This window comes from Ziziphus jujuba, chromosome 10, assembly GCF_031755915.1.
Source record: "Ziziphus jujuba cultivar Dongzao chromosome 10, ASM3175591v1".
NCBI lineage: Eukaryota > Viridiplantae > Streptophyta > Magnoliopsida > Rosales > Rhamnaceae > Ziziphus > Ziziphus jujuba.
The window spans coordinates 1529613-1552016 of record NC_083388.1 but is presented as its reverse complement, the minus strand read 5'-3'; the positions used below and the strand labels follow the sequence as shown (position 1 = coordinate 1552016).

General features: G+C 32.2%; 3 protein-coding genes across 3 annotated transcripts; 1 reads left to right on the top strand and 2 right to left on the bottom strand.

The window, feature by feature from the left end:
* Positions 1-9096: 9096 nt before the first annotated feature.
* On the top strand, positions 9097-14895 carry LOC107410440 (T-complex protein 1 subunit eta). Its single transcript, XM_016017870.4, has 14 exons — positions 9097-9323; positions 9441-9701; positions 10389-10514; positions 10606-10809; positions 11232-11401; positions 11488-11623; positions 12230-12346; positions 12454-12573; positions 12665-12763; positions 12878-12967; positions 13273-13360; positions 13587-13675; positions 13799-13873; positions 14412-14895. The coding sequence occupies exons 1-14, from the start codon at positions 9309-9311 to the stop codon at positions 14511-14513; spliced, it is 1692 nt and encodes a 563-aa protein (XP_015873356.1). The 5' UTR covers positions 9097-9308; the 3' UTR covers positions 14514-14895.
* Positions 14896-15226: 331 nt separating this feature from the next.
* On the bottom strand, positions 15227-19054 carry LOC107410443 (NADH--cytochrome b5 reductase 1). The gene is made up of 9 exons (XM_016017875.4): positions 18843-19054; positions 17722-17863; positions 17454-17544; positions 17270-17347; positions 16710-16790; positions 16511-16600; positions 15845-15910; positions 15588-15674; positions 15227-15513 (listed from the first exon to the last, which is right to left on the bottom strand). Exons 1-9 carry the CDS (start codon positions 18949-18951, stop codon positions 15421-15423), a joined length of 837 nt encoding a protein of 278 aa, XP_015873361.1. The 5' UTR covers positions 18952-19054; the 3' UTR covers positions 15227-15420.
* Positions 19055-19605: 551 nt separating this feature from the next.
* Positions 19606-21825, bottom strand: LOC112490512 (uncharacterized). Its single transcript, XM_025070379.3, has 5 exons — positions 21479-21825; positions 20770-20834; positions 20609-20669; positions 20131-20277; positions 19606-19888 (listed from the first exon to the last, which is right to left on the bottom strand). Exons 1-5 carry the CDS (start codon positions 21747-21749, stop codon positions 19776-19778), a joined length of 657 nt encoding a protein of 218 aa, XP_024926147.1. The 5' UTR covers positions 21750-21825; the 3' UTR covers positions 19606-19775.
* Positions 21826-22404: the final 579 nt, after the last annotated feature.

Below are 22404 nucleotides of genomic sequence, written 5' to 3'. Positions count from 1 at the left end.
CAACCCGTTTAACACGATTATTAATCGTGTCATTTTCGGGTTGACCTGTTTAACTCGAAATTGACCCGTTACAACCCATTTATTAAACGTGTCAGTTTCAACCCGACACGATTATATACCTATTACAACCCATTTAAATTTAATTTTAAATTAATATTTTATCACTAATATAATATTTAATAATTAAAAAATATTATAAATTAAAAATTTTATAAAAATAATTTTCTATTACTAATTTTTCAAAGACAAAAAATACATCTTTAATAAAACAAAAACATAAAAATAAAAAAAAATAAAAAAAATTTCGGGTTAATAGGTTAATTTTCGGGTTAACGGGTTAATAGGTTAGTTTTCGGGTTAATAGGTCAATTTCAGGTTAACGGGTTAATAGGTCAACACGACCCGTTAAAATAATCGTGTTAAACGGGTCATGTCGTGTTGACCTGTTTATAAACAGGTCGGGTTAGTGTTTTAGGTACCTGACACGATTAATAAATGGGTCGTGTTCGGGTTAGGTATTTTTGACACGATTATTAAACGGGTTGACACGAACATGACCCACCAACCCGAATTGCCAGGTATAATCACAAATAACTTATGTAATAAAATAAAACATGTTATAACTTATTTATAGTACAAAATTTATTTCATAAGTTATAACATGTTTTATTTTATTTCATAAGTTATTTGTGATGAACATGTTTTTAAAATTATTTTATGTTATAAAGTTGTTATTGTATGTAGGGGTTTTGTATGTTTAGTCGTTTGTATTTTTGCTTCACTGTTTTGGTTTCCATGTTCTTTTTTGTTTTCTATGTTTTTGTTGCTGCCTAATCTTTTTTGCAATTCTTGTTTTGTTTCCTCTAATTGTTTTAATTGTTTTTTTGGTTTTATTTAAAGATTGTTGCTATTGTTAATTTATTATTCTTTGTTTTGGGTTAAAATGGATTGATAGTTAAGTGTATTGTTTGATAAATTCATCATTTCTACATTATTTCTTTATGTGTCATAATTATGATAAAGGTGCAATTGTTGTAAGAGAGAGAAGTGTGGAACTGGTGGGAAAATAGTGTAGGCATGGGATATGATGAAGAGCTTGGAAAGGTTGAGATTACGAATTTAATATAAAAGAAATTTAGTGGCAGTGAAGAGATCACTAGGATATCTGCCCAAATGGATTCTTGAAGGTGAGATTCGTTTTCTTTAAAAAAAAAAAGAGAAGTTGTGAAACTTTTTAGTTATGTTTTTAACTTTTTCAAATTGCAAATACTACAGATACTCCTTTGTGGACTTCAAGGATGAAAATAATCTTTAATTTCAGCCAAACATTTTTATGAAAATAATTTTAAAAACATGTGCATCATACATACATACAATAACAACTTATAACACAAAAGTTATTTAATAAGTTATAACATATTTTATTTTATAATTTGATAGCATGTGTGTGTGATGAACATGTTTTTAAGATTATTTTCATAAAAATGTTTGGATCAGCTTTCAACAAAGCTTTAGCATTAAATGAGAAAATTGAAGTTAGAAAGAATCGTTTGGTGGTACTAAAGGCTGAAGTTGAAGGTGATTACCATAGTAAATTAAAGGGGGCCAAACAATTTTCGTCACTAGTTTTGATGTTTTTCTACACTGAATGAGGTAAAAGTTTATTATTTTAAATTTACAAATTGTTTCATTCTTTATTTCAAATCTAAAAATTGAAAGCTTATTGAATGAGCATTTTACTTCATGTGGAAAGATTAAAAGAATTTTCATCATAAAGGATGCCATGGAGTTAGCTAAAGGATCTAATTTTTTTCCTTCTAGTTTTTAAATAGATATGGTTTTGTGTATCTTTCTATTTTTAACTCCTTCTGTAACACCCCGTTCCAAAGTACAATGGAAGTTTTCCAACTTTGACCGAGGTTGACCATTGACTTTGATTGTTGATCGTTGATCAAGGGGTCAAAAGTTGACTTTTTGACTAGGATGGAATTCTAGGTTGACTGAGGTACCGTTACGAAGTACACATTGTCACGAGTTCGTAGGCTAGTAGCACGTTGAAAACGGAGCTATGGTTTGAAAGTTATGAGCAAAATAAGATTGGGGTCCAAGTTGTCCAAGGGTGCCGGAGTTGACCTTTTATTTATAGGGAAATGAGCTTTGACTTATATATGGTTGTGAAGTACTCGTCGATACGAGTCCGTAGACTAGCGGCACGTCTGATTTGGACATGTGGTTTGAAAGTTATGGACCTGTAGAGTTTTTCAAATACTGTATTATTTTAATATTATTTTTTTGAAACGTGTAATAATGTGCCACGTGTGACTTAATAAATGTGACCATGTGTCACCATGGTGAGATGCCACATGTCAACCATGCTTAATACCATATTATTTTATTATTGTTATTATATATAATAATATTATTTAATTATTTTATTTTATTTTATTTTTCTTTTCTTTTTTTCTTTTTTTCCTTTCCCCCACGTGGAAAAAGGCCACGGGCCCCTCTTTTCTTTCTTCTTCTTCTTCTTCTTCCTTTTTCTCCTTCCCGCCGATATATCTCTCTCCTTGCTGCACATTTTCCGGCCACCACCTTGTTACACGCACCGGCCATAGAGGAGAGGAGGGAGGAGGCGAGCTCGGCCCTAAAATTTTCCAGCCACCGGATGCCGAACGCTCCCAGATCGAGCCAGCGAAGCTCGACGGCTGGAGGTTTTCTCTCTCCTCGATTTGTGTGTTTTCCGGCCAGCCCAGCTCACCCCATACCTCTATCCCACCATTTTCGACCACTCTGAGTCCATTTCCGGGGTTAGATTGCCCAAAATCCCCACAATTTGAGAGATCCCTCAAGTTTAAACTCGGCCAAAGCTTTCCGGTCAAATTCCGGCCACCGCCGGTTGAATTGAGCTCAATGGAGGTCGGTAATGTGATCCTCATCTCACAAGCTTTCCATAGATATATAATTTGTCAATTTTGGTTAACGTTTGTGTTAGACCCCCCTGGTATCGGGTATTATTTACTCGAATAAAATATTAATTTATTTGACTATGTGTGAATTGTTGTTCTAGGAGCACGTGCGCATCGTGGAATTGATCCCATGGAGGATCTTAGGTTAATTGCGTGCTCAAGGTGAGTGATCCACCTTTAAAAATATTTTGGGGTAATTAATTACATTTATTTGGTGTTAAATTGATATCTGGAATTATGCTCATGTGGTGGAAATTCAATTATAGTTGTGGAAAAATATTATTTTATAAGTACGTATATGTCTATTGATGCTAAACGGAATTTTGGGTTATTAAGAAATCCGAGATTTTTATTATTGTGATTTAATTATATTTATTACACATGAGCAAAGTATTTTCATTAATTAATTGTGTTTGGATTTTTATATTATTTTTTGGGCATGATTGGTTTAAATATTTTAAGGAAAATATTTGTTTAAATTGGTGGTTTCAAATTTGATAATTATGCCCGTGAAATATTATTTGATGGACTTTGTGCTACGAGAAAAATTATTTGTTTATCGTTATCGATGGTTTCGTACCAGAAATGTTAAAGGAAAATGTGGGATGGTGAATTTGAAAACTGGTATAATTCCCACGATGATTTTTGGAAAATCGGTACGGTAATAAAATTTAATAATTGGTTTTAGACGCACTCATACAGTATTGGTGTTCTGGCTGTATATGTGGTTAGCGCGCAAGTTATTATGTCTCCCGTGAGTTGCCATTGGACTGAGGGCAGGCAAGTCTTATATATTGCGTATCAGCCGCCCCCTTCCGTGGCCGGGATGACGGTTTCAGCGGCGTTGTTGGGACGCCGAAGCGCCGTATGCAAGTTTCTCTCTTTAACCTCCCCGCCAGTCGGTGCTCGGGACGCTGGGTATCGGAGGGCATCACTGGTATATGGTGTGGTGCGTCAAGTATAAATTTTCGGATAGAAATTTCAAACCCTAAAGTGTTCAAAAATTATTTATTATATTTATTATATTTTATTTATATTTGAGTTATTTAATTATTATTTATTAAATTAATTGATTCCTTGGTTTTCGGGAAATACGAATAACGGCTTTTGTGAAAATGTTTTAAAAGGGGAACATTTCCAACGGAGTGAATAGTGAGGGTTTTGAGAGAAATTATTATTTTCAAATGGTTATTTATTTATTTATTTATTTAATTGTATGGTATTGAGTAATTAAATTCCTTTTATCATTATTATTATATTTGTACAGTAGATAGGGTCACTCACTGAGATGATTAGCATCTCATATTTTTAATTTCCGTTCCCCTAGGTCCAGGTTAGGAGACGTTGATCATCCGGGACGAGCCCGACGTCTCAGTTCATTGCCGAAAGTCCAAGAAGCATTTCCTCCTTTTTTCCTCTCCATCTTGTATTGCTTCTTTATTTGTCATTGCATTAATTCTACATTTATTTGTATGATGCTCTGTATACTGTATTGGATGCATTTTATTAAATACTGCATTAATTCTCTGTTATTCTTTGGAGTGCTGCAAATTGTGGAATTATATTGTAGTAACGCGGGAGGAATAAGGAGATGTGTATAGAAGTGTGTTTTCAGTGCAGGAAATTTGTGGTAAGTCCAACCCTTAGGGGAGGTTCTGCCGGATTTTCCATTGGAGGTTCCAGTAGGGTTTCCCTGGGATTAGAGCTTGTCTAGGGTTCCGGTGAAGAATTTTGGACGGGTCCTGACACCTTCAACATATATGCATTTGTTGAGTTCTATAATGGTGATGATTTTGAGATGTAGGTGAACGTGGTGTCTTCCAATTGATTGTAGAAAGGGCCACTTCCCGAGATGGTTTTGGTGGAGCACTTTTTAACGTGGCTGGTATGCATGAAGCATGGTGCTTTGGCGTGTTTTATTTTATTGTTATTATTATTATTATTAGTAATGAAGTTGCAAACAACAAACCTGTTAATAGGTTAATAGGTCAATATTCTACATAGATATAGCAGTTTGCTAGGATAGCGTTTCAATTAAATAATAGCTAGGAGAGCGTTTCAATTAAATAATATTCGATCTCATTTTTTTTCCTACTTTCTTTTTATTATTTTGATATTCTGGCGTTGAATTAATATTTTTTAGTACTTTAATTTGACCTTTTTTTTTCCCCTTTGAATAATAGTATTAATTTCGAATTTAATTGAAGCCTTTAAAATTGTTTTCTTTCAAATGAATTTTTTAATAAGTTTAAATTAAAAGAAATTTGGTAATTGGGTTAATGAGTATGGGTCTTGATATTCTACTCTGTTTGGATCGTTGTTCTTTTGAACATGATATAAATGTTAGAACTTAAAGAAATTTATAAGTTCTTTTGCGGTGTTATGTGTTTGTTCAAGAAAAAGTTATTCAAATTGAGTTCTTTCTACTCAGTTTCTACCATAACACTTCAACTTGCATGTTTTCATCAAATATATAAACCAATATTAAGTACATTTTTCTTAACATAATCAAATAATGAAAGATAGATAGGGCCTGGATATATACTTTTTTCTTTTTCTTTTTCTCTTTTCATTGTTTCTGTTTCTTTTATGGCTCTAGTTTATATATATGTGAAAAGAAATGTGCAATTTCATTAAGCAACAAGAAAATAAGTTAAATCATCTTGGAAAGCAGGCAATAACCACTCAGGACCATTGCCAAACCAAGATTCAATGTCAACAATAAACAAAGATGTTTTGCAAGCAAATGAGCTACTCCATTAAAACCTGTAGGAGCAAAAACACAATTAGGGCACCATTCTTAACTTTCTCTCTTATTCGTATAATGTGATAATATGCATATGAAGTTGACCAAAATTAGGGGCATAATTCTTCACAATAAATAAAATATAAAGAATTTAGTAAAACCAACGAAAAGGACCCGCTCGTTCGATGACTTCGGAGCTTCGAAGACAGATTTTCAATTGCACTGGTAACCATAAAATAAATGCTTCTTGATTATAAAATGCACCGTTTGGACTCTTTCGTCAATCAAAATGGTTATGGGAGTCACAAACAGGCAAGGGTGTGGCCATTGAAGGAGATAACAACATGTAACAGTATGCTGAAGAAGAAATAAAACACAATGCCATTTGGTTTCTGTTGGATTGTCTATGTAACCCCAGTTCTTGTTGTTATTTTACGTTAGAGGTTGTTGTTTGTTTGTGTTTGTATGGGTATTTTTGGTATCTCAAACGTTATCTCTGCGTGCATATTGGATTGCACTGCATATAATGACGTTTAGAAGTGCCAATTTAGGTGATGACATGGTGACACGACTCGAAAACGATACGGAATAAATAGGTTTGAGTTTATCATAAATAAGTTTGAGTCATAATCAGGTCAACCCGTTTAATACGACTATTAATCATGTCATTTTCAAGTTTACCCATTTAATTCAAAATTGACCCGTTATGACCCATTTATTAAACATGTGAGTTTTAATCTAACACGATTATATACCTATTATAACCTATTTAAATTTAGTTTGAAATTACAATTTTATCCATAATATAATATTTAATAAGTAAAAAAATTATAAATTAAAAAAACTTTAATTTTTTAAAGACAAAAAAAAAAACTTTAATAAAACAAAAATAAAAACATAAAAAAAAAATTCAGATCACTAAAACTCCTCTCCACCAGACAATTAAATATTGCAAATTTAATTAGAAGGTATATTACTATAAAATTTAAATATTGTCTCTTAATTTTTTAATACTTAAATTATTTTTATGTTATTTTTTTAATTATTATTTTTAAATTATTTTCAAATAAGGAGTTTGATTTTCAAGTTAGAAGAATAAATATATTAATAAATAAGTTAATTTTCAATAAATAGATTAATTTTGGATTAATAGGTTAATTTTCAAGTTAACATGTCAATATGCAGGTTAATAAGTTAATACGGCAACGCGACCCATTATAATAATTATAATTTTTTATGATGCAAAAATAGAATAAATTCAAACATTTTAATAATATATTATTACTTATCAGATTTCTAAACAAGCTTACCCACTTGCTGGCTCATATGCAACAAATCTATCGATTCCCCCCCATTACGCCTATTCCTAATCCTAAATGAAATATAATGATGTAGGGATCCATATGTAAACATAGTATCTATTTAGATACGTTCGGATGACCCTTTTAAAAAAAGCAAAAAAAAAAGTATCTATTCCTAATCCTCTTTTTGTCTCTCTAATAAACCATCTAAATTTCTTCTTGGTTTTTCATTTCAGCTTAAACATTTCTCCAATCACCCACAGATTTAGTAGGAATATATATGCATATTTAAACATGCACCCAAAACTAATCTCACAGTAAAAGCTCACATATAAACATATCGAGCAAGGGGGAAAAAAAAAAAAGTTGAAAGTCAAAAATTTAAATAATATAAAAATGAGAATAAATTTATACATTTTAATTAGACAAAAATTTAGATTATATGAAAATCAAAATAAATTTAAACATTTTAATTTTACACTTATTTCTAAACAAACCTACCCACTTGCTTCATATTCAACAAATCCAACGACTTTGATTCTGTCCATATTTAAGCATTATATGCAATATTGTTAGCGAGTAAAACTAAAAATGTTTATAAATTTAGATGTATAATTTTAAATTACTTGAAAGTTCAAAGGCATAAGTACAAAAAATCTTATAAAATAATTAATCATATCTATTTTTGAATGATATGTTGTTAATAAATAAAATAAAATTTTAAAATAATTTGAATTAATAGTAAAAATTATAGATCATTTAATTTTATTTAAAACCATTTTATACAAAAACAGAATTACATAAAAAAACAATTAAATGAATAATATTAAATTTTTTAATTTTTACTAGAAAATTAACTATTAATTGACAATTATTATTATTGTTATTGTCTTTGACAATTATTATTATTATTATTTATTAATTGATAATTATTATCAATTTTCTATTTTTAATAATTATCAATTAAATAGTTTTATATGAAAAAACAATTAAATTAATAATGATTAATTAATAATTGATGGTTAATAATAATTATCAATTGAGCATATCATGCGGTTTAGGTGTAAAAAAGCCCCTTAAAAATAATTAATAAAAGAATATCTCTTATTTTTTTTTGAATAATATAATGTTTAATAAATACAAAAATTTTGTAAAAATAATTTTTAATTAATAGTAAAAATTATAGGAAATAAATTAATTTTATTTTAAACCATTTTATACCAAAGAAATATTTTACATGAGAAAACACTTATCAATTAATTTTTAAAATAATTGTTTGATAATTATTTTTAATTATTAATCATTATTAATTTAGTTGGTTTTTTAAGTAAGGTTATTTAATTTAATTGATAATTATTTATAGTTGTCAATTATCAATTTATAATCGATTATAATTATCAATTAATAATTGATAATTAATAGAAATTACCAATTAATAATTGTCGGTTAATAACAAATTTTCCAATAAAAATTTAAAAAATTAATTATTAAATATTTTATCAATTGTCGGTAATTAGTAAAAATATTTTCATATAAAATATTTTTTCATATAAAGATTTTAAATAAAATTAAATGAGCTTTTATAATTTTTAATTTTAATTAAAAATTATTTTATTTATCAAAAACATATTATTTTAAAAAATTAAGAAAAATGATTAATTATTTTTAGGGTTATTTTTATCCTTCAACTTTCAAGCAATTTGATATTTTTACAATCATGGCTTTGAATTTATAGACATTTTCAATTTTATCTTTAAGCTAATGGAGCATATGTGTTTCATGTGTCACACAACATCAAAATATAGACGGATTGCTATAGTGTCAAAAATCCTATTATTTATGATAAATTTTAAAATAATTCCTCTTTAATATATATTTTTTTATTCTTTTATTAATATCTTTCAAAATAATTTTATTTACCTTTTTAAATTGAAATTAATAAGACCTAAATAGTATAAACAGAATATTCTCTCTCTCTCTCTCTCTCTCTCTCTCTCTCTCTCTATATATATATATATATATATATATATACACACATATATTTTGTTTAGTAATATCTGTCTCTCTAATTGTGAAAATTATAATTTTATCCCTTTGGAATTCAATTTTGTTTTCCGTTTTTATATAAGAAAATAATAAAAATGAGAAACCTCTCGAATCGGCGACTCATAGAAACTAGGAAAGAGCCATCCAGTTGTTTCAAGCAAAAACCCTAGTTTTCTCTCTCTACCTTCCCAGCACACTCTCTCTCTAGCCCTGCTACTTCCCAGCGGTCGAGCATCCACATCGCCAACAATGGCGGCCATGCTGGTACTCTCTCTTTCATTTCTAACTTTCTCTTTGCATTTTTGTGCTCAAACGCTGACTGACTCTCATTTTGTGGTGTCATGCAAACTGTTTGTGAAAATGTCTTAACGGAAAAAACAGCAACCCCAGATCATACTGTTGAAGGAAGGGACGGATACGTCGCAAGGGAAGCCTCAGCTTGTGAGCAATATAAATGCGTGCACGGCAGTAGCGGATGTGGTGCGGACCACTTTGGGTCCAAGAGGGATGGACAAACTCATCCACGATGACAAAGGGAACGTTACCATCTCCAACGACGGTGCTACCATCATGAAGCTTCTTGACATCGTTCACCCTGCGGCCAAGATCCTCGTTGACATAGCCAAGTCTCAGGATTCTGAGGTATGATTTACTTAAATGGGCTACTGAAATGGGATGAGAAACCTGGGTAATTTTTGTGTTTTGAGGATTTTTTGAGACTGTTATTTGTTCCCAAGCTTGTATTTTTATAATTCACAAAAAAGGGAAAAACTTTGTTTTACTTTAGCTTTTCTTGCTTTGTGTCTACCATACGATTTCGGTTTTAGTTCGATTGTAGAAATGATGTCAAATGGATATGCTAGCATGTTTGTTAAGGAACCAAGGAACGGCATGAGAACTAAAACTGTTTTGGAATTCCATAAGTAAGAAAATGCTATATCACTATTTTAGGCTCTGTGCATCGAAAACTTAGATTGGGTCCCAAATGGGATGAAATGTAAACATGGTCAATCTGACGGCTATGGAACTTTGGGTGACAGTTTTTCTGAAATCATCATATGAAATCGATGTATATAATAATTGGGATTTGGGGTTTGAAATGGATGGAGAAATGTTTATCCGTGAGATTCTGCCTTTGAGAGGTGTTGCATCCCCTGAAAAAGGAGTTCTTAGAGAGTGTACTATCTTCTTTAGTGATTTAGAATCTAGTGATCTAGTTATTATTGTAAATATCACCTGTTTTATATGTACCATTGTATATAATATTTTTTAACCTGCAATATTTTGGCTTTATACTTGAGACGTTTTAATTCTAATGTTTTTGAGCAGGTTGGTGATGGAACCACCACAGTTGTCCTATTTGCAGGAGAATTTTTGAAGGAGGCCAAGCCTTTCATAGAGGATGGTGTCCATCCTCAAAATTTGATTAGGAGTTATCGAACTGCATGCTATTTGGTATTTGAGCTGAATTTAATCTCCTTTCTCTATGTTTTCTGTGATGCTTGGACTATATCCTGATGTCCTGAATCTGTTAAATATGGAGTAGGCAATCGACAAAGTAAAAGAACTGGCTGTCAGCATAGAGGGTAAAAGCTTAGAAGAAAAGAAGAGTCTGCTTGCTAAATGTGCTGCAACAACCCTCTCTTCAAAGCTCATTGGTGGAGAGAAGGAGTTCTTTGCATCAATGGTGGTTGATTCTGTTATTGCAATTGGAAATGATGATCGGCTAAGTATGATTGGAATCAAGAAGGTATATTCATTGTGGTAAATTTATTTCAAATTTAAAATTTGTGTACCATGTTTTCTTTTAAACAGTTGGTAGTAATTAGCAAATTAGCTTTATTGTGTTTGGGCTTCTTATTTTATAACCTATACTTGTATGCTAAAATAAATATTAATAAATTTCAACATTCGTGTGTTTGTGCTTGTTGCGACTTTCACTCACATTTTCTTGTGTTGCCTTGACAGTTTTCATTATGTGATTCATTTTATTTCTTTCCTTCTTTTGTTGTCTCAATCATTCTGTCTTTTAATTTGTCATAATTTGATTCACTAGAAATCTTAGCAAGCTTAGTTACTTCTTTGCTAATTTCATTTATCACTTGGGTGGAAGTTGGTCTTGGTAAGTAATATTTTGAATTTGAATGTAATGGTTAAGCTTCACTGTCACAGGTTCCTGGTGGTAACATGCGGGACTCTTTTCTAGTCGATGGGGTTGCCTTTAAAAAGACATTTTCATATGCTGGATTTGAGCAACAGCCAAAGAAGTTTCTTAACCCCAAAATACTCCTGTTAAATGTTGAATTAGAGCTGAAATCCGAGAAAGAAAATGCTGAGATAAGGTGTGGTCTGTTGTTCTTTCGATTGGAATCCCATTATTTACTTGAGAATTGCTCAAATGGGAAACTTTGTCTTTGAATCCTTGCAGACTTTCGGATCCATCACAGTATCAGTCCATTGTTGATGCAGAATGGAATATTATATATGACAAATTAGATAAATGTGTTCAGAGTGGGGCAAAAGTTGTTCTTTCACGGCTGGCTATTGGTGATCTAGCGACACAGGTACGCGGTTGCTCTTGTCTTGATTGATCCATATAGCATTTTGTACTTGATTTGGAGAATCAGTATGTTATGGAACTTTAAGTTCTTCAACATGTTTAATAATTCTCAAGCATTTTCCTTTTTTATTTTATGAGCTTTTTTCTTTTTATTATTGCTCAGGACTCTGATAGCAGGTCATACTATAGGATTTAGCCCTCCTGCTTCCTCAATTTTCCCCCTCAGATAGTGCTTTCCAAATCTTCTGTAAAACTGCTGGATAGAGAATCATATATGTAAATTAGTACACATGGTATTGATGTTGAATAACAAATGTGCAATGTTTGGTATAATATGAGTAAATTTCTAAATCTGAATGCTTGTTGGGTTGATATGTAAATAAAATAACTTATCTATGAGGATTAGCTGTATATGTATGTTGCCGTGGAGTAATTTTGGTGTTTTGTAACTTCACTTGGTTATTACTTTTCAAATTGAGGCTTATTTGGTAGCTGGTAATGTTTTCTGTTTAGGATATTGTATTATAAATTTGGTAGACATTCTAGAGAAGATTGTACACACAGTTTTAGTTTTAATGACCAACCTATCAAGTGACTTGTTTGCAAACAGTATTTTGCAGATCGAGATCTATTCTGTGCAGGTCGTGTAACTGAAGAAGACCTGCAACGTGTAGCTGCTGCAACTGGTGGAACTGTACAGACATCTGTCAACAACATTATTGATGAGGTTTGTCTCATGTTTTATCAATAACATTAATTTTATGAATCAATTTAGACATTCGATTCTCCTAAGTTTTTAAATTATTGAAATTTTTGAGCTTTAATTGGTACAAGGTCCTTGGGACGTGTGAGCTTTTTGAGGAAAGGCAAGTTGGAAATGAGAGGTTTAATATATTTAGTGGCTGTCCATCAGGCAGGACAGCTACTATAGTTCTACGTGGTGGAGCTGATCAGGTATGTCATTTGTGGAAATGAAAAATTCTGATATATGAATAAACCACTTTTCACTGCTGATCTTTGGTGTCTCTAAAATTCTTTTATTCAGTTTATTGAGGAAGCTGAGCGGAGTCTGCATGATGCAATTATGATTGTTCGAAGAGCTCTGAAAAATTCTACTGTAGTTGCTGGTGGTGGTGCTATAGATGTATGTATTATTGCTCAATAAGATTTGTGAAGTATGTATTATTGCTCATTAGTCCGTTTTTGAAAATTTGGGGGGAATCTTAGGTCTTGGTGACTAACATTGTTCTGGTGGCAGATGGAGATAAGTCGGTATTTGAGGCAGCATGCACGCACAATAGCTGGAAAGTCTCAACTTTTTATAAACTCCTATGCAAAAGCTCTTGAGGTATGCATTCTTGGCATTCTTGTTTTGCCTATTGTTGGTTGAGTATGAATTTTTGGTTCAGACTAGAGTTCGTGTTCAGTAGTATGAAGTGTAATGCTGTCCGAAAGTGGTAATCTTATGTGCATACTTTTGATACTTCTCATAGCTAAAATGGCATATGGCATTATACTTGGTCATACACACAAAGTTTTAACTTAAGAATTGTTATAAATTTCCTAGATGTATATCTACTTCTAGAAATCTGATCTTTTATTTATGCTTGTTATGTTAGGATGTGCTAATGAGTACTATGCGATATAATGCAGGTTATCCCACGGCAACTCTGTGACAATGCTGGATTTGATGCAACTGATGTGCTTAACAAATTAAGACAGAAGCATGCACTTCCATCTGGTTGGCCTCCTATAGTAGATTTATTTATTTGATTCTGCTACGCCGTTTTTAATTTGGAATAGTATTAATCATTCTATATTTCTGAGCCGTTGTCTATTGATATTTCCTTATTTCCCTGGAAGAGTAGAATAATTTGTTATTAGTGCTGTCTAATGGATAGATTTAGCTGTCTTTCGGTAGCTATCGAACTTTTAGGTTTTACTAATTCTCTAGACGTTTTTAACAGGTGAAGGTGCACCATATGGTGTGGACATCAACACAGGAGGAATTGCTGATTCATTTGCTAATTTTGTCTGGGAGCCAGCAGTTGTGAAGGTACAATATGCAGTCTTGTAGCTAGCTATTTAATAACAGTGACAGACACATGCAAGGGGCATACATTTTGTAATGTTGTGTATGCTAGAGGTACATGTAATGAGTATTTTTCTTCACATGCAGATAAATGCTATCAATGCTGCTACAGAGGCTGCATGCCTTGTTTTAAGTGTTGATGAGACCGTGAAAAACCCTAAGGTAGAGCTTCTTCTCTTTTCAAATTGACTAGCAATGCTTATTCTTGAAATTTTTATTTTTGGAACTATGTTTATGCATTGTGCCCTTTTATTTATTGTTGCTCGTATAAAAACCCTTGCCTTCTTCTGTTGAGAACTACATCCATTTCTTAACAAATGGGGGTATATCTGACTATTTTATTTTAATATGAATGTTGTCACCTCTCTGGATGTTTTCTAACTTCTTAAGATTTTAATAATACTTGCAATTCACATACTATAGTTTAAGCCGTTGTTGAAACTTGTAATACAAAATGAATGTCGAAAGGCATTCTGTTATTCTTCATGTACCTGTTCTAATACCAAAAATTAAAGGGTCAGGTATCCTACATTACTTTCCTTTTTATTTGACAAAAATCTTGATCAAGGTACCTTGAAGGTCATGGTTGCTTTAGTTTTCACTTCAAAGGATTTGTGGGCTCTTGTTATATATTTTGCTATTCATCATTTTTGGTTGCTTTTCAATTGTTTAATGTTTCTGTTTAATGTTTATGATGCAGTCTGAGAGTGCACAGGGAGAAGCTGCTGCGAGTGCCATGGGTGGTAGAGGACGTGGAGGGGCTGCTTTTCGCGGGCGTGGACGTGGAATGCGAAGACGATAAGCTCTTCAGATTTTACTTGAAAGCATTAACGGGTAAAGCATCAGAAAAGGCAGGCTTCTGCAATTTTCTCTGTAGTTTGGTTTGAGGTTTGCTGTCGAGATGTAATCTAGTGATATTTGTCTGAATATTGTTATTCACTGATCAATTTGTATTGACTGGCAACTTTGGGTGACATTACTTATAGTTAAAACTCTCGTTTTTTGTTGCTTCCTTGAGGATTGTGGTTGTTTATTTTAGTTGGTTATCCAAATCACCGGTGGTGGGAGCAACATATACTGGAGTTCAAATCCACTTTCTGAAACTATTTAGCTCTTGACGGCTTGTATCTTGCTGTTGACTGGAATTATTAGTGGGAATTCAACTGTGGATGCATTTTTGATTAGTGATAATAGTCTTCTAAGTTTGTCTTTCATATTAGATTCTTCGATTAACTTGAGCATTTGATGAACTATTGAATTGGATATTTATATACATATTATATTAAAAATATTTCATACTAAACTTTAATAAGACTCAAATTTACCTAGAATAAATCCAATGATTGCATTTGCATTTTCTCTATTCAAATTTCGAAAAAGCTTCAAAACGAATCATTAGAGGTCAAACTTATAAAATTACAAATGGCTACTGCATTGACAATGAAACGATGAGAATATCATTCGCTATGTCTCATTTCTTCTATGATCGTAACTGGAATTTTAAAATGATACAAATGGCCTCAAATTTCAGTAGTTTCATTATTATAAATTTCAATATTTCAAAAACTACATTGGTAAGCGGGATGTATTCAAGCTGCTCTGCTGTAGTAATGTAGTTTGACACAAATCAAGCTAACTTCTGCATGTTCATGGCACGATTAAAACTAAAAAAGATCATAGTTTGTAAAATGACAAACACCATAGAAGGCTTAAAACTGGAAAAGCATCGGAGCAGAGTATCCAAGACTCTCAAGGTGTGCAGCCATAGCTTTGTTCATGGGTGGTGGTCCGCACCTCAGTATCTGCAAAACACAGAAGATCAATTTTAAGTATGAGAGAGAGAGAGAGAGAGAGAGAGAGAGATGAAAATGGTTACCTGAATATCGGATGCTGGCGCAGGGCAATGAGTTTGTATCATCTCCTTGGATACGAACCCAATACCACCTTCCCATCCTTCAGGTGGCTGAAAATAATATTTGAAAGTAAAATATAATAAATCAAAGTGGAAACATCTGAGAGGAAAATGCAACATTAGTTACTTTCCAAAAGGGGAAAGCAGAAAGAGATAAATCTAGCAGTGTGACAAGTAGCAAAAAAAACAATATATATATATATATATATATATATATATACCTGATTCAGAACATAGTAGACACTGAAACGATTGGGGAAATTACTAGCAAGATTATCCAAATCTTCCTGCAAAAAAAATGCATTCGTAATGAAGTCCATCCAAATTGCCATGCGTTTCCTGACTTCAAGAGATTTTGAGGTCCTTGATTAGGAATTTTAGGATTTTTTTTAGTAATGGAAGGGAAATTTCATAAGGCAAAGGACTTTGTATAAAAAAGAGAATACTGGATTTCATACAAATTAGTTCACATTCCATCTTTCTATTTATGGGTGCAAAATGGGAAAATAGTCGGTGGGACAGATTACTACGAAAATGGTCCACTTGTAAATTGTATGCACTTATATAGGCTTTCTTACAAGGTTCTGTACCCCGTAGTATTTTCATAAAAAAAGTTCCATAAAAAGACGGGTCAATTACATTATCCTCCATTAATGTTGTGTTATTTTACCAAAACTATGAAGACATAAGCATCTTGATAAATATTTCAAAAGACTCTGTAGTGAAGGGACATTAGTGTAAGGGAAATGAAATTTTATTGGAGGTCTCTATAAACTATGAAAGCACCAAAGCAGAGTTGTAAGACTTTCAAAATAGAGCATAATGTAATTTAGCCTAAAAAGCAAAATCACAGAAAGAGAAAGAGGGAGTGGGACATTAAATTCTACCTTCAGAAGGATGTCTTCGTATGTGACATTGGCATAAATAAGACGAACGTTTGTTTTATCGCTTGGATTTTCCAATATGGCTCTAGCAACCTGAAAAAACCCGAATGAAAATGAAAACTGATGTGATACAGAAGTTCATGCATAGAAACCGAAAAGAAAGCCAGTGTGTAAAGCTCTCCAACCCCACTAAACAACATGCCTGGAACATTGGAGTGATACCAGTGCCTCCAGCAAGCATCCCAAAAGCTCTAACTTGGTTAGGTTGATACTTGAAGCGTCCCTGCAAGAATTGTAATCAGCATATTATCTACTTTACCGTATGCTTGTTTTGATGTACATTGGTAGATTTGAGGTCTAGGATACAGTAAAAACAAGGGGATAAGTAAAATGTAGATGATTAAGTGGAATTAGAAACAAAAATACAGAGAAGATATCAACACCATGACTGCAGGCTGTTAGCAGAAGCACAAATAGTATTGATAAGTAGTACCTATCCCTCTATATTAAGGAAGAGGTTATGTTTTCTACCCTAATGCAGTAGGGAGTTCAACCACCATACAGTGGAAAAAGGTTAGGGAGAGGAAAGCTTTACCCCTCCGAAAGTTGAGTCATTGGACAAAAAGGAAATAAATAAATAAATTGCTATGACATGAACGGTGTAATTGCAAGAAGAAAATTTTTACAGAATATGAATACAAAGTTAAGTAGTTACTCTTAACAAAGTTGCATGACAAGAACAGCAAGGAACCGAGAATTTACCTTGGGTCCTTTCACAGCCATGTAATCGCCTTCACGCAGCTCACGAAAGTAGTGGGACATCCTTCCTTGTGGATACATCTACTCACATAATTGGAATCATAACATCAACATAAATTAGATCAGTTCCTATTTGGTTCATGACAAAGATATAAAAGACCAGTAGTCTGTGTCAAGGCATGTAAACCTTTATAACTAAGTCAAAGTGTCCAACATCCGAATCCAAAGTTGTTGGAGTATATGGTTTGATGACTTCTTCTCCGTGACTATCTTTTCCTCTGGATGAGAAAAAAATATTGCAGTAGAAATATATCACTAAGATGGATCTTAATACAAGTTACAAGCATCATACAAGGAGCAAACACATGAAAATTAGTAATAAGATATAAGGAAAGATAAAGTAGGCATTTGTCTCATATAATGAAAAGAGTAATATTACACAAACTCAATCAAACCTGCAACTAATATGCTGTCCGATAGGAAGCCCCAACACTGAGGTTGGTGTAGGAAGAGCAAATCTAAACAGAGCCACATTATGGCTGAGCTGGGTGCGTTTAACAAGTTTAAACTCCTTGAAGTTCTCAGGATCCAAGCACCCTAGAATTTGCATCAAGGAATAGTCAGGTTCAAATAAATATAAAGCGTCTAACATACAAATAAAGAAACAAGCAAAAAGCAAGATCCAATTAATAATCAAGTGATTAACTTGCTGACAATCTGTAAACCATTGAATGGTGATGCTACAAAAACAAGCAAAGTGAATATCAACAAGAGTGGAATGTGGCTATTCTGATTGAAACACAAAAAATTATTCAAAATGAGGCCCAGCATTAGCATCTACGTTCTTGTTAAATAAAGGTGATTCCTCTATCAAATAAATAATGCTTCCATGTGCTCAGGCAAGGACACTCATACACGAGTGAAGAAATAGGGAGTCCTAGCGTCCAAGATGCTTTAAGCATCCACGCAACAAAGATAACTACGGGCACAGGATTTTGTAATACGGTACAACTAAACTTATCAGGGACATTAGTGAATTATTTTTGAAAAATTTTGAACCAAAATTTAAAGAAAAGGAAAAAAAAAAAAAGAAAAAAGAAAAAAAAAAAAGAAATATGCATTAAATCCGTGTCAAAATAAAGCCTTATTCCCGTTCAACAGTCATTTTCAAAGATTACCCCCTTTTTTTTTCCTTTCTTTCTTTGGTTCAATAAGAGAAGTTAGAAACCTGTGATTCTACAAAATAAGAATATAAAAATGAAAAAAGGAGAAAACTTGCAATGAATTGACAGCAAAAGTTAGTGAAAATTAAATGTAGAAAATGAAGGCCGGGATTTCTGCCAATTCTTCCTTAAACACAGTTAACAATCCATAATAAAGCATACTAAAAAGATCATGAAAACATTGCAACCACAAAAACCCACATGCTAAATAGCCAAAAAATTGAAAACCCAACATCAAAAATCCTTTTTTTTTTTCCAAACACTATTGTAAACAGCAAGAAATGAGAAATATCGTAATAGAAAAAGAGAGAGAATGAAATACAACTTGATGAGTAGAGGGACGAGAGAAAGACCCTTGGGTTTCTTGGTGACGTAAAAATAGTAGGCGGTAGCGGCTCCAATGGCGACCAAAGCGACCGCTATGCTTAGCATCTCCACTCTGTGACTCTGTAATGCGTCCATTCTTTCTGCTTCAGCTTCACCACCAACGCCTCTCTCTCTTAAAGTCTAAACTCTTAAATGACTTTTTTAATTTTGTTATACCGTCATATGTCAGAGAGTTTTGGTTTGCCACATTTCCTCCAAATATTTGGGTAACCAATAGGATATATTTTATCCAAAAGAACAAAAAAATAAAAAAATAAAAAATAATAGGATATAAATATCTTCAATTTTATTATTAAATAATTAAAATTTATTTCATCACAAATTTTAATCTCATATGTTTTTATTTAAATGTATGGAATTATTATTACTATTATTGTCGTTTAAAAGTCTAGTAAAAAATCCTAGCCAATTTCATCAAAACCAAAAAAGGGAAAACCATAACAAATAGTAACCAATTGAAAATCGATTTTGGTTGAGTTGAATAGTTGAGTTGGGTCAAAATTTAGTAGTTTGAGCCTCTTGTTTTTCAAGCCTTATACCGATAGTACATTTTAAGACCCGATTGGATTTATACTCGCAACAATAGAAACTTAAATAGTTAAGGAAACATTATAAGATCTACATCACACATATGTATTTTTTTTATTCCATAACATATATAAAAAATGAAATCACAATCTCATGCATTTTTCTGTAATTTAGGCTTCTCAAAAAAAAAAATATTGGAAATTTGGAAAATCATAATTTTGCACATCTCTCTATTCAGTTTATTTGGCGAAAATTCAAATTGTCAAAATTTGGACACAAATAAGAAAAATACAGCTATAGGAATGAAATATTTTCCAGACAAGAGAAATATATATGATAAATTAATAATTACAAAACACTAACAATAAATCTCAGTTTGATGTTTCTTTGACATTATCAGGCTCAGTTTCTGATGCTTCAGGATTGCTTGAAGTTTCCACATTCTCTAGTTTTGAGACACGAAAGACAGCCAGATGAATATCTCCTGGAAACAAACAGGTAATATTTTATATAAGCTACTAAACATGATCTTCAATACTAATCTTACGGAGACAACAATGAAAATATATATGGCAAAGCAATGGTTTAATATTCAGTTTCTGCTATAGAAAGAACAATGATTTGGAAAATGTTTTTTTCATACAAATTTGCAGACTATGAATGTAACATATGAATCAGTAAAGAAAAAAAACACCAAACAAAAAATGGAGTGAGTTAAGACGGTACCAAATGTAATAAGACTTCCTGGTGGTGCTGCGGAAACAACTCCAGCTCTTAGCCTCTTCTCATTAATGAATGTTCCATTGGTACTGTCCAAGTCTGTGACCAGAAGATTATCTTCTCTTTTCTTAATTCGCGCATGTCTAGCCGATACTGTTGAATCAACAAATAGCATTTACAATGTTAAGAATAAAATCATTGTTGTTAAACTTGAAGTCATACTTGAAATTTTGCTCCAAAAAGTGAGTAATAAGAAAAAAAAAAGATTAATTAGTATCTTAACCCCCATGATTTCCTGATTGAAACTTTGTCCTCTATGAGTGGTAATAATCAACCTTAGAATCTTAAATATAAACCATATGTTGTTTAAAATGTTTGAAAACCCAATTGGAGAAATTGGAACTAAGGTGAGAACCCTGAAAATTGTTTGACTCTAGCATAGCTTAGTATGTAATTTACATGATGACAATGAAATTTGTAGCACCTGTAGCAACCGGAATCACCAGATCAGCTTTATCAGGAAGACGGCCAACAGTCACCTCATCCTAGAGAATGGTAAGAACAAATGAGTTAGTGTGATGTATATATATAGTTACAAGTAGAATGCCTAGAACAGAAACATTTACAAATGCTAAAACTACTTACAGAAGCAATCTCATATGCACCTGGTCTTTCAACCTTATAACCTATGTGCCTTGTATCTCCATCACCTGTCAAGTATCAAATTTTGTTGAATACCATGATAATGCATAACGAGAAACTTAAAACAAAGATTTAAAGAGGGGACTCTGAGAACAAATTACCAGAAATTCATCTTAAAGTAACATTACCAAGAGTCTGATTCTATAGGCAAAATGAAAAGGATTTTTAGTATGTCCCCTCGACTTTTAGGTACTTTTTTGGAAAGTTGTGATGCTGTTGTTCGTATGTGAGAATCCAAAATTCTCTCACAACATATAACAATAACAGCAAACCAGAAAGATATTGATTTATTATGAAGCTACCAATAATCTCCCCGTTTATACTCCAAGCAAAGAATTCTAAAAGAAGTCGTTTTCTTATAACCCCACCTAATATTCATGGAAATCTTTTTACATTTCTTTACATCTAGGATCATATGAGAAATAAATCCCAACCTACAAACAGACTCAAGAAGCTATTCTCTCACAATATATAGCAATGACAGCAAACCAGAAAGATATTGACTTACATGAAACTATCGATAATCAATCTTCACATTTATTCTCCAAGCAAAGAATTCTAGAAGAAGCTGTTTCCTAAACCCACCAAATTTTCATGGAAATCTCATCATTTTATACATCTAGAATCATCTGAGAAAGAAAACCCAACTTACCAACAGGCTCAAGAAGCCATCTTTGTGCAACATCAACCTCTTTAGGTGGAATTTCAGCCTCAGAAGAAGCATAAACAACTCCAACATTCTTCTTCTTCTGTTGACTTCCTTTGATCTTTACAGCTTGAAGCTGTGTTAGAATGGACTTGGAGAACCGAAAGGAGACTGAATTAGAATGAAAGAATGAAGAAGAAGGAGAAGCAGAAGAAGGGAAGCTTGTTGGAGATTTGGGAAGGTTGGCATGAGAAAGAGACTTTGTTGTCAATTCCATTTGTATACATAGAACTCAATGGTCTCTCTTTCATTGCCCCTAAAATTGGTAGCTTATATTGTTGTATGGATGCTGGATCACTTTGAGCACATGTGGCAACCATTTAATGCTCTTACAAGGTTTTGGATAACAAAGTATACATGTGCGACCCAAGAGTACCAAAATGTAAAAATCCATGTAAAGTCAGGGGTAAAATAGTCAAATAAATCTTAAATTATTTTCACGTATATTGAATTTTGATTCATTGGCATGCATTTAGTTCTTGCTTTTATTGCGTTGCATATCCAGAAAAAGGTGGGGAAAAAAACATCAAATATCATTTTTGTTATGCTCTTTGTGTTTTTGGTAAATATCTATGAATTATTATTATTATTATTATGCTTGTAGTAAAAATTAATACAACATTTTATGAATTTATATTATTTTGAGACCTTATATTACATCGACTTTCTTTTCTTACAACGTTGACTTATTTAGACATCTTTACTTGAATTTATGAATCCCTTAAATTTTTGTCTAAAATATATATATATTTTTGGTCCAAAGCCTTGTTATTTTTAGACGATGAGTTTATTTATGAATCCCTTATTTGTTTTTTTTTTTTTTTTTAAACATAAATATTTATTTTTATGTTGTAATTTTTGTTAAACTAGGG